Source organism: Protomyctophum bolini (assembly GCF_963924005.1).
Source record: "Protomyctophum bolini genome assembly, chromosome: 10".
In the NCBI taxonomy this organism is placed as follows: domain Eukaryota; kingdom Metazoa; phylum Chordata; class Actinopteri; order Myctophiformes; family Myctophidae; genus Protomyctophum; species Protomyctophum bolini.
The window spans coordinates 18,318,805-18,331,111 of record NC_137871.1 but is presented as its reverse complement, the minus strand read 5'-3'; the positions used below and the strand labels follow the sequence as shown (position 1 = coordinate 18,331,111).

Sequence of the window (12,307 nt, the reverse complement as noted above, 5' to 3'; positions counted from 1 at the left end):
ATTTGCACATGCACAAAGTTTAGTAGCCAGTTATTTAGTCAACTAGTCCTTTCCCGTTCGAAGATAGATCATAGCCTATTATTACTTGCGCTAGCAGAGCGTGCAAGTACTGTGATTGGCTGGGTATGTATGTTGGTGTTGTACACCGGCCAATAAGTATGTATGTATGTCGGTGTTGGCTACCGGCCAATAAGGGTACCACCATTCTTGATGACGTAACTAAGGTACGTTTGGTGATCGGCTGCGTATGTATACTGTATGCCGCGGGAAGAATGGTGGTCACTTATTGGCTGTTGATGGTGACGTAACTAAGGTACGTTTCAAGGTTGGTATAAGGTCAATAACGGGTCTAAAGGATTTAGAACAGCAGTTGTAATAGACATTAGTTAATAGCAGTACGTGCACGCTCTGCTTGTGCACAAGTAGGCCATGTATGACCTACTTGTCCATACATACTACTCACAGTCACAATAAATTATCTTTTGGGGCTTGTAAGCAGCAGACATTGAGGCGAGAGCACGGGGTATTGTTGTGCGAGGTGTGTGGAGACAAAGATATGCTAGTTTAGTCAGATAACTCACGGATAGAATGAACCAATATGTTATTATAGTGTGATGTACAAGTGTGGATATATTTTTGCATTCAGGCTCGGCTACATTTTTCTCCCTGCTCAGCACAATTAGCCCCATGCATGGTCACTGAACTGAATATTGGACCCATTCTTCACAAACATTCGGACACTAAAATGGCTTTTTTTTCAGATAAATCAGAATAAAATCTATTTTATCGATGTTTCTCTACAATGCACTATTGCAATTTCTACCAACGGGAATCATTTGCGAGATCTGATGTTAAAACGTAAAATATGCAAAATGTTTCACATGTTTCCAGATTTCTTGAAAATGGCCAATGTGCAGTATGTGGGGTTAAAGTGGTTCAACGGTTTTCGGTTAAAGTGTTTAAACTGACCACCTTGAACCCCCTCAAGGACCCCTGCATGTCCTCGGACCACACTTTGAGAACGTCTTCTTCACCTCTTGCACTACCTGCATGTGCACCCTCAACACGTGGAGTTGGTCTGCTGCTTCCGAACTAAGTGAGCCTCAAATTAACCTCCCAGATATTACCCGCCCCAAGTGAAGAATTACATTTGTAACTTCATTAACAGTTTCCCAGCTCCCCATATTACTCATAACCAAGTTTGTTCATTAAATAATATCTAAGTGATTAATAATGAACTGGTCCGGTATAAAAAAAAAGAAATTACTCAAGGATAATTCTCCATTATGACAAGTGCACAAAAGAAAATCCTTTGCTCTGTGAAATTGCCTTCTCCTTAATTATTTTTAAATTTCATCCTCAAAACCAACCTGGCAACTCATTATGCTTGTGCCCTCTCATCCACGGAGCCACAACATACTCCATTGTGCTCATAACAGTCTTAAGTTATGGTGGTTGGCTGTGTCACGCCAGCCAAGAATGTATGCCAGTCGACTGGCAGGGGAGCTTATGGGTGATTAATACTTAGTTGTGCAGCGGTGTTGCGCACTGTGAATACGTTTGACTGGCTGGCTGGCTGGCTGGCTGGCTGGCTGAATGGATGATTCTGTAGGTAGGACGCTACTACGTAGGTGGGCAGCAGCCAGCAGGTATAGGCAATAATCTGTTACAAGCAAAGGTCCTGCTTACTTAATTGATTTTCTGCAAGAGTAAATAATCCACCCACCCATAAGCATGTGCACGACAATCTCACAGGGCCGTGGTCGCTTGCGTCAACGCCCCTCAACTTCACCAAGGCGCATCAGTCTCTTCCGGTCTTAAAAGGCTTATAGGCATTACGGTTTCCAAAAACTCACAACATGTTGCATCGTGAGCATTAGATGTGAGCTTCTAATACATACAATGCAGAGTCGACCAGCTCCTGTGATGCACTGGGCGTGGCTTCATTTGGTTGAGGCCCTTCCTTTACAATATACAGTACAGTATAATGCAAACAGTGGGTCAAAACGTTTAAGAAGTAGTGAAAATATCTGATCCATAAGCTCTTCGCGGAGCAAAGCGACGAGTTGCGAGCTTGTAGATGTGCTATTTTCACTAGTTTGGGTCCTCAAACATCTCATTTCTCTTTTGAGTCTTGAGCTTAACAGTTTGGGGATGTATAAAGTATAACAAATGGAAATGGTCAAGTAAAGTAAATGTACCTGAAAATTGTACTTTACAGTATTGAGTAAAACGTTGATTGTGTTGTTCCCGTGTGCAAGAACTAATTTGGACTCAGTAAAGCGAGAACAACTCTGGAACTCTTTGCCCATGGATCTAAGACTACAGGTAACACATTTAGGTTGAAATCAAATCAACAATGGTCACATATAGCTCTGATCCATAGCCTTCTACTGCTTCTACGATTCTGCCCTGCAGTAAGGCTATGGGACTTTCAGTTTTAAATCTCAAATCGAAATCAGACCAGCCTCTCCTCTTTGGGGTAAATTAAAATAACGTTTTTGCTACTCACCAAAACAAAGGCGGGTTGTGTCAATAGAAAGACTACTTTCCTTAGTGGAAGCACTCTGAGCCCCCCACCACACGTATAAACGGTACTTTTTGGCCAAAAAGGGATTTTTTTTCACCGGAGGAAAAATATTCTCTATGAGGCAGTTCTCTGGGCAATATCAGTAGAGGGCGCAGCGGAGTAACTAAAAATGTTTTTTTCCGGTGGAAACAAAATCCCTTTTTGGCCAAAAAGTACAGTTTATACGTGTGGTGGGGGGCTCAGAGTGCTTCCACTAAGGAAAGTAGTCTTTCTATTGACACAACCCGCCTTTGTTTTGGTGAGTAGCAAAAACGTTCTTTTTATTTACACTAAAGAGTAGAGGCTGGTCTGCATTCATGCAAGCGGCGGAAGTTGATAGTAACATAGCTCTAATGCAACGCATTAGAGCTATGGAACAGAGCTAGGTCACATATAGATTCTGACTGGTTATTGAATGGTTAGGTTGCTTATGTTTCACAGTTGTATTGTGTTGTGTCAAATTTTGATCATAATGATGTTTCTATTTAGAAAAACCTCCAGTGCACAGGTGTGGAAAAAATAAATCTCTTCTGGGAGGTCTCTGACACAAAACCTTTACAAATGGGGGTTCGCAGCAATATCAATGTGGGGGCTCCTTGACTTGAAAAGGTTTGAGAAGCATGCACTGCTTTAATTCCAGCCCATATGTTGCAGGAAGGAGTGGGGTCTGGAGCCGTTCCTGCCACTCAGCCTGCTGCCCACCGTCAAGGAAAAGAACGTGTGTAAGACCCTGTCCCAGCTGCTGAAGACCTACCAGCACCCTCCTCCGTCTGGCAACAAGGTACGTGTGTAAAGCCCAAACCACACCAAAGGGTCGAGCCGGGACGTTTTAGCGTTCGTCCCAGCGGTGTGATATGTCCTGTTGCATGTCAACCCAAGTCGTCCCAAGTGATGCAACTCCTCGCAGCCAAACAAGGTGCATGGCGAACCATTGGTGTGGTTTGGGCTTTAGACCAGTGGTGGAAGATGTACTCACATTTCGTACCAATACCGCAATGTAGAAAGACTCTGATACAAGTATAAGTCCAGTATTCAGAATTCACTTGGGTAAAACTACAAAAGTATTGGCATCAAAATGTACTTAAAATACCAAAAGTACTCATTATGCAGTATGCTGTTTCACAAGTTTACAAAAATCCTTTGAAAATAGCATAGAATGCACAGCGGCACATTGTGAGCTTGTAGGTCTGCTATTACTGTATGTCCTACTGAAGGAAATACTCCATTCAAGTAAAAAACAATACCTCAAACTTACGCCAGGGCTCCACTGGGCGCGTCTGCGTCGCGTCAGCGTCACCGTCACAGAATGTTCCCTTTTTATTCAATGAAGGGTGGCTCCACTGCCCGCGACGCCCCGCGTTGCGTCGCGTCTCCGTCACCATTAAAATTGAACCGGTTCGTTTTTTGACGCACGCGTCGGAGACGCAACGCGACGCAGACGCGCCCAGTGGAGCCCTGGCGTTATACTGCAACGTCAGTGAATGTACTTAGTTACTTTATACCACTGTGTAAGACCCTGTCCCAGCTGCTAAAGACCTATCAGCAGCCTCCTCCGTCTAGCAGTGGGAACAAGGTGCTTTATACCACTGTGTAAGACCCTGTCCCAGCTGCTAAAGACCTATCAGCAGCCTCCTCCGTCTAGCAGTGGGAACAAGGTGCTTTATACCACTGTGTAAGACCCTGTCCCAGCTGCTAAAGACCTATCAGCAGCCTCCTCCGTCTAGCAGTGGGAACAAGGTGCTTTTCATTGATTAAATATTTATAAAACCCACAGACATACTTAATCACTTTCACTTGATTGAAACAAAATGAAAAAAAATAAGCTGCAATCACCGATCTACAAGCTTATATGACAAATTAGAGCAATTCATTTAAGTTTTTAATATGGAGATACAAGGTTTCTGCACGACAGCAACTATATACAGTATCTAAGCATTCCCTTATGGGAGTAATTATATCTCTGCTGTAGTCCTATAAAAAGAAAACATAATTATATAACACATTTATGGCTGTTTGGTACGTCCTATATGATTAAATCAAACAAATGTTTTAAACAATTTTTCAGATAGGTGGACAAATACATACATACAATTTGGGGGTCATTGACATGAAAATGTTTGAGAACCACACTGGTGGTGCTTGGCTTCATCAGTGGCTCAACAGTGCCCCCATGAGGAGATGTATGGTGTTACCGTGGATGAGATCAAGCATCTCTGTGTATTCTCATGCTGTATGTTGACAGGTGCCTCCACTCCAGGGAAAGCTGCAGTACATGCGCGTACTCAACGACCTGCCGCCATTCGGTGGACTGCTCTTCAACACTGTCGGACTGGTAAATTATACTGTTGTTCACACCTAAAGTCCAACATTATTCCAGTTAAGTCAGACACTTTCATCACAATGATAAACCAGTTATTGGAATGATATTGCGTTCGGTTTGACGGTGTTACTCCTGTGAGCCTGTCAGTTTAATCACTGACAGGCTGCTGGAACGGTGCTGTGACCAAGGATGAAGATTGAACAGTAGCCTATAATGAACTATCGTAGGTCTCTGTCGGGTGGAAACCTATGTCCAAAACGGTTACTTTTCAGGATTCAAATTCAAAAGTAGCAGATATAGATCTGCTACTTTTGATACGTTTATGTGAATAATGTGACGCTGTAGTAGTGTGATCAAGTAGGTCCTACTCATTTTTTTTGTAAATGAATATCCTACTTAGTAGGACATTCATTTACAAAAAATGAATAGTTAAAATATGGAGGTACAGGGTTTCTGCCCGACAACGACATGTAGATTAGTATGTGTTAGCTTGTTGGCAAATGAGAATGAAGGGAGATTGAGTATGGTATGACCGTGGAAACCATTTACTTGACTGCCGTGCCTGAATTATTGCAATACTCGATTTGCTTATTCACTGCACGAATCCACGGAGCCCTGCCCTGTAGGCCAGGTGTGGGAAATCAATACTGAGGTGTCAAGCTGTGCGTAATGGTACACCTCGGCAGTGCCCAGGGCACCCCTCTGGGGATTCGTAGCTGCTATTAGGCCTGTCACAAATGTTACATCATCGCCTCTTCGCAATTCATTTGAGCTAGTCGTAATTATTATTGCATAATCGTCAGAATTGTTTCCATTTACAATTAGGCATGTAGCAGACGATCTTAATATAGAGCGACTTACAGTAAGTAAGGGCTACAAAAGCCAAAAGGTAATACATCAAATGTATAGAAATAGTTATCAATGGTCATAGTTAAATCAAGAACCTATCATCAGTCTCACAGTCAAAATAAACACTGGTATCTGTTTATTTTTAAAGCAATCGATGGGACTTTACCGTTGTATATTAAAGCTCTGCTGGATTGGAATCCTGTAACATATAGGACACGCTCCAGTCACAGGCTCACTCTAAAGGTTCCAAATGTAAACACAGAGTTGGGGAAAACAGCCTTTTGTTTTAGTGCCCCAACCACGTGGAATTTAAATCTTTGATTGCACCCTTACCCCCACGTGTCTGCAACTGTTTTTAAGCATCTATTACATCACGCGATGAGGACATGTTGCTGTTCAGTTCTGTTTTTGTTTATTGCTTTGAAAATGTTGTATGTGGCTTTTGAGAATAAATAAAGGTTTGTTTGAATGAATGAATGAACAGTAGAATATCCCAAAAATATATAATCTGTACACAATGGGCCCTTTTTCCTTAATTTGGGGATTTAGTATTGTGTGAGAGGTGTGGCCCTGTAAAATTTGTTATCTTGTGCCACAGCCCAAGTCGCTAAAACACCTCCATTACCCCTTACATTATGCATAGGTGTGGTTTGGGCGTTACAATGATTAAACCAATCACAGTGCCACCTGCCATTGCCTTTAAGAGATCCATTATCCATTTAACATTATGCCCAGTGATTTACACTATGGCCCATGGCCATGGGAGAGCGACACACGTTGCTGCCTTGAAATATAGGCATAGCCTATTTATATTTGATACAACGGCCGGGTTGTTTTGTGTCCAGTAGCTCCAACACAGCCTCACTCGTGCAAATCTAATAACTTCTTTGACTAGACAATTAAACACAATAAGCACAAGGAATTGACACAGCTGATTATAGTAAAATTCCAATCACAGAGATTTGTTGAGAATTAAGACAGAACGAGACCTCTGAGCTGTGAATGTTGTGCAACATGACTCAAGCCGAGGCAGCTCCAACTCAGGTCTCACCGTCTCAGAGTCAGACGTGCATTCTTTTATCAAACAATACGCATTATGGGTGGTTTGAAGAGGCACTTTCCATTGTCCTAAACCTGTGTGCATAAGATAGCAAATTTAGGGAAAGCGCATCAACACGCCTACAGACACACCTCCACCCGCAAATATAGGAGTAGGCAAAATTAATAGTGGGTTGTGTGGCCGCAAGATAACGTTTACGCATAGTGGAAGCTCCTAAATGTGTAATTCACAGAAAATGTTTATTACTTGAGGATAACGCCTGTCATAAGATGGGTCATCGAGGCAAGGACAAGTGCTACGGGCTAAAATGGAGTTCGAAGAGGTGAATCTTCAGATTACGGTGGAAGATTGAGAGTGAGTCTGCAGTTCTAATTGCAACAGTTCAGAAGGGAGAAGTCTGGGCGTTGGCCTGGATGTTTTAGCAAAGGTTCTGCCAGCTTCCCTGTCTTAGCTGAGCTGAGTGAGAGGGAGGGATATGGGGGACCTGGCGGTGCCGTACGTTTGGTTGCTTCGTCAGTGTGTTTTACGAACACTAAGCTAATGGGAGCGTTTCCATTTATTCATCTGTATGAACAATGAACATAGGTTTTTAAGTTGCAGTCCAATTGGCCAGTTCATGTTATAATAAAAAACTACTACTCAAGGTAAAGTTGCATGAGGAAGTACTGTATGTATGAGTGTAATCATTGATCAACAGGAAATTAATCCAGCATAAGAATACTAGACCTGCATAATGGAAAGCATTCCAGTGTGGCAGGCCAGCCAGCCTGGCAGCAGGCGGGACCCAAGATGCATGGCTCTTTCTGCACATATTGATTTTAGGTTTCTGATGAATTGACTGTTAAACAGAGTGGCTTTCTACAACGTAAACAAAGCCATCGATTAGCTGATGAACAAACACATTCTGTTCGGGGTTTTGTAAATACCAGTGGTGGACAGTAACAAATTACTACTGTACTCGAGTACTGTAAGTAGTTGTACTTTACTTGAGTATGCAGTTTATTGTGTGTGACTTTCAAAGACAAATATTGTACTTCTAAATCCACTGTGTTTTTAGGAAAGGGCCCTGGCCAGCACCTGGGATATTTTATTTTGAAAAATAGAAAAATAAATACATTAAAAAAAACATCAATCATCAATCAGAATCAATTCTGATCATCAAATTGGATTAGCTTGATTAACAGTTGCACTCCTATTTTGGCAGGATGAGAAACAGTCGGCCTGCACCACTCTGCTGGTGGGTCCTCGCCACGGTATCAGTCACGTCATCGACCTGAAGAACAACCTGACCACGGTGCTGACCGAGTTCAGCCGCGTCGGCAAGATCCAGCTGTACCGTGAGAACCAGGGCGTGGCGCGCGTCGAGGTGGCCATCCACGAGGCCAAGGTAGCCCACTGCAACACATTCATTATATTAGTAACTTAGTAATACATAGAACATATATACATAGTAAACTAGACAACCTCGGAGAGGTCGCAATTTTAAAAAATTGAGTGTGGTTGCCGCAGTGGCTTACATATATATACCCCTCCCACTGATATTGCCAGCCTGTTACAGTTTCAAGTCACACCTTAAATCGTGTGTAAGTAATTCGGAGGGGATTTAACCCCCGAAATTCTGGTTTTTCGACAAACGGTTACATTTATCGCGTTTGCGGCGCCCCCTATGGATGAAAATGGAATTGCTTGGAATTTGGAACTCGGTTGAACGAACCACCCCGGACATGTGATTCAAATTTTGGATGGATTGGACATTCCGTTCGTGATTTATGGCATTTTTCGTGATATAGGCCCCTCCTGACTTCGGAAGACGATTACGGCCGAACGATACGCACTACCGAAAATCTGCGTTTGTGTTTTAATCGGATGGGTCCAGAGATCACGTGTACAGATTTTTGTGAGATTTGGACAAAATCTGTAGGAGGAAAAGCAAAAAGTGTGTTTTGGACAAAATTCAAAATGGCGGAAAATCCATCATGGCGGAAATGGGCGTGGCCTATATGGGGAGATGCGTCATGACCCAAGGAATCCAGGGAAAAAATAATTTTGATTTTACGACATACGGTTCAAGAGTTATGAGCCAAAAGGTAAAGTGGGCTGTTATAGCGCCACCATGAGGCCGACCTAAAAATATATATTTTTAATTAATTTTAGTGATAATTAGGAAATATTCCTCCAAGTTTTGTAACTATAGTGCTTACAGTCTCAGAGGGAAAAATACTTGAATGTGATTTTTTGCATTTTTCCATTGAAGTCAATGGGATAATTTAATTCACTAATAAATTCATATCAATTAAACTATACAACATTTCTCTTAGCAAAGTACACGCCATCGATTCCCGATTTTTCCGGTCAATTTGACATATGGCTCAAGTGCGTACAGTCAAAACTGAGGGAGGGGTAGTGCGTCAAAATAAAGACTAGTGGAAGAAAAATAATAACTAGAAAGGCAGTTCCTGTAGAAACTGCGTGGGCTCGCATAAATTGCAATGTATAAAGTTTTTGCCGTGTCAAGTTTGAAACTCGGGGACCGGAGTAATAGTGTTCCCATTGGTGGTCTAAATCCATAATCAAAATTTCGGGACTGTAGCATATTGTAAACAAAAGTAGAAAATGTATTAAAGCTGAAGTAAAAGTTTTAAAAAGTATGAACATTTGGAAAAACTATAGTTTAAGCATAAATAACTGCATAAAGCGGAATAAAGTATGTGGAAGTTGTAGAAGTGTTTTTAATTTTTTTTCTTTAAAGGTAAAAAAAAAAAAAACTTTATTAAAAAAAAATTAAGTTTATTCTTAATAAGTAAAAAAAAAAAAGTTGAAGTTTTTTCTTAAGTATTTTTTTTTTTAAGTTTTCAATTTTTTCAATTTTTTTCAATGTTATATATTTTTTCAATTTTTTTCAATAATTCAATTTTTTCAATTTTTTTCTTCATTTTTTTCAATTTTTTCAATTTTTTATTAAAAAAAAAAAAAAAAAAAATGTTTTTATTTTTTTTGCGTGCGTGCGTGTGTGCGTGCGTGCGTGCGTGCGTGTGTGCGTGCGTGCGTGCGTGCGCTTGCGAGAGCTGTGTAAAGGCCAGCCAATAGGAAGACAGGGTGTGTGTGTGCGTGTGTGCGTGCGTGCGTGCTCTTGCGAGAGCTGTGTAAAGGCCAGCCAATAGGAAGACAGGGTGTGTGTGTGCGTGCGTGCGAAGACAGGGTGTGTGTGTGTGTGTGTGTGCGTGCGTGCGTGCGCGCACTTGCGAGAGCTGTGTAAAGGCCAGCCAATAGGAAGACAGGGTGGGTGGGTGCGTGCGTGCGTGCGTGCGTGCGTGCGTGCGTGCGTGCACTTGCATGTGTCTAGCCTAATTGCACAAATAGCAGACCTACAAGCTCACAAGGTATCGCAGAGCAACTCTTTGAGATCTTGTAACTTTAATGTCAAGCCCTGTAATTAAGCCCTTATATGTCTCAGCTGTGGAAGTAAAAAGAGTTCTACTACTTGCCAGCACTATGACTGGGAGATTTCAATGGTCCTGGATGGAGGAAACTATGCCCCGAACAAATTGCTCTATCGCAAAAAGTAAAAGTCGAATGCAAATATTTTTTTCGCTGTGAGTGGCCTGAGATATTGAGGTACACCATGTGCGATTGTGGTGTTGGTACGATTGAAAATGTGGTTATAAGAGCGAGTTAAGAATTGTCAGCGTGATAATTTCCTCGTAAGAATTATACAATGGAGGTCAATGAGCAGATTGACTGTTTTTGTGTCACTTAAAAGGCCGTAGTTCACATTCTGTATGTCTCTGTGCTTTGTTGGTCACATTGTGTGAAAGAGGACATGTGTGGCCACAAAATGACCAAAGAACATGCGTGTAAAATGAATACTTTGGCCGGGACGACAATTTGTTTGGTAAATTTTCAAGGAAAGAATTTCAGTTTCCACACTCTACTCGAAGAGGCCCCGCACTCTAAGATGGCACTAATTAGCCGAAACGGCCTGCGATTGAACTGCGATTTCGGAAAAAACGTTCAACGTATTCGAATACGGTTTGAACCGTCCAGAGTCCAGAGTCGTGTGAGCGTTCTAAAGTTTAAATAACGTTTCTACGACAAAGTATGCCAGAGTAATGAGGCTGCAAAAGTGAGGTTGATTTAGAGATAAATCCCATTCATTGTCTATGGGAGGCAAAAACTATAAATAAAGTTAAATATTTTAAAAAGTATAAACTTTTTCAAAACAACTTTTTCACCAATGAAAGTTCAAAGATAGATGAACATTATAAAGTTTGAATGAAGTTTCAAAGTGAAAGTATGACGGAGTAATAAGATCTCAAAAAAGTTAACTGTGAAAAATGGGACCTTTCTTCCATCGACTCTCATTATAAAGGATGTAAAAAAAAGTTAAAAAGTTAAAAAGTATAAAAAGTATAAAACTTTGTAAAAAGAAAAATACAAGCCACAATCACTTCAAAGAGCTGAACAGTTTGAAGTTTGAACTACATTTCTAGCATAAAGTATGTGGAAGTAGTAGGGTGTCAAAAAAACGGCGGAATAAAGAATAAATAAATAAACATAGGCTGGCAATAACTAGTGTGTGCTCGCTGTAGCGAGCCCACAACTAGAAAGGCAGTTCCTGTAGAAACTGCGTGGGCTCGCATAAATTGCAATGTATAAAGTTTTTGCCGTGTCAAGTTTGAAACTCGGGGACCGGAGTAATAGTGTTCCCATTGGTGGTCTAAATCCATAATCAAAATTTCGGGACTGTAGCATATTGTAAACAAAAGTAGAAAATGTATTAAAGCTGAAGTAAAAGTTAAAAAAAAGTATGAACATTTGGAAAAACTATAGTTTAAGCATAAATAACTGCATAAAGCGGAATAAAGTATGTGGAAGCTGTAGAAGTGTTTTTAAAAGTTTAAAAGTTTAAAAAAAAAAATCTTTATTAAAAAAATTCAAGTTTTTTCTTTTAAGTAAAAAAAAAAGAGGTTAAAGTTTTTTTTTTTTTAAGTTTTCATTTTTTTCAAAAAATTACATTTTTTTCAAAAAATTACATTTTTTTCAAAAAATTACTTTTTTTTCAAAAAAATACTTTTTTTCAAAATAATACGTTTTTTTTAAAATAATACTTTTTTTAAAAAAAATACTTTTTTTGGAAAAAATACTTTTTTTTGGAAAAAATACTTTTTTTTGCAAAAAATACTTTTTTTTGGAAAAAATACTTTTTTTGGAAAAAATACTTTTTTTGGAAAAAATACTTTTTTTGGAAAAAATACTTTTTTTCATTTTTTTGCGTGCGTGCGTGCGTGCGTGCACTTGCGAGAGCTGTGTAAAGGCCAGCCAATAGGAAGACAGGGTGTGTGTGTGCGTGTGTGCGTGTGTGCGTGCTCTTGCGAGAGCTGTGTAAAGGCCAGCCAATTGCACAAATAGCAGACCTACAAGCTCACAAGGTATCGCAGAGCAACTCATTGAGATCTTGTAACTTTAATGTCAGCCCTGTAATTAAGCCCTTATATGTCTCAGCTGTGGA

At 40.6% G+C, this 12,307-nt stretch overlaps 1 protein-coding gene across 1 annotated transcript in view; it reads left to right on the top strand.

Annotated features, from left to right (window-relative positions):
- Positions 1-12,307, top strand: part of frmpd3 (FERM and PDZ domain containing 3) — a 181,610-nt gene that overhangs the window by 152,163 nt on the left and 17,140 nt on the right. The window contains exons 13-15 of the mRNA XM_080773906.1: positions 3,224-3,350; positions 4,812-4,901; positions 8,003-8,185. Coding sequence (XP_080630032.1) covers positions 3,224-3,350; positions 4,812-4,901; positions 8,003-8,185 — 400 coding nt within the window. The remainder of the gene's footprint in view (positions 1-3,223; positions 3,351-4,811; positions 4,902-8,002; positions 8,186-12,307) is intronic.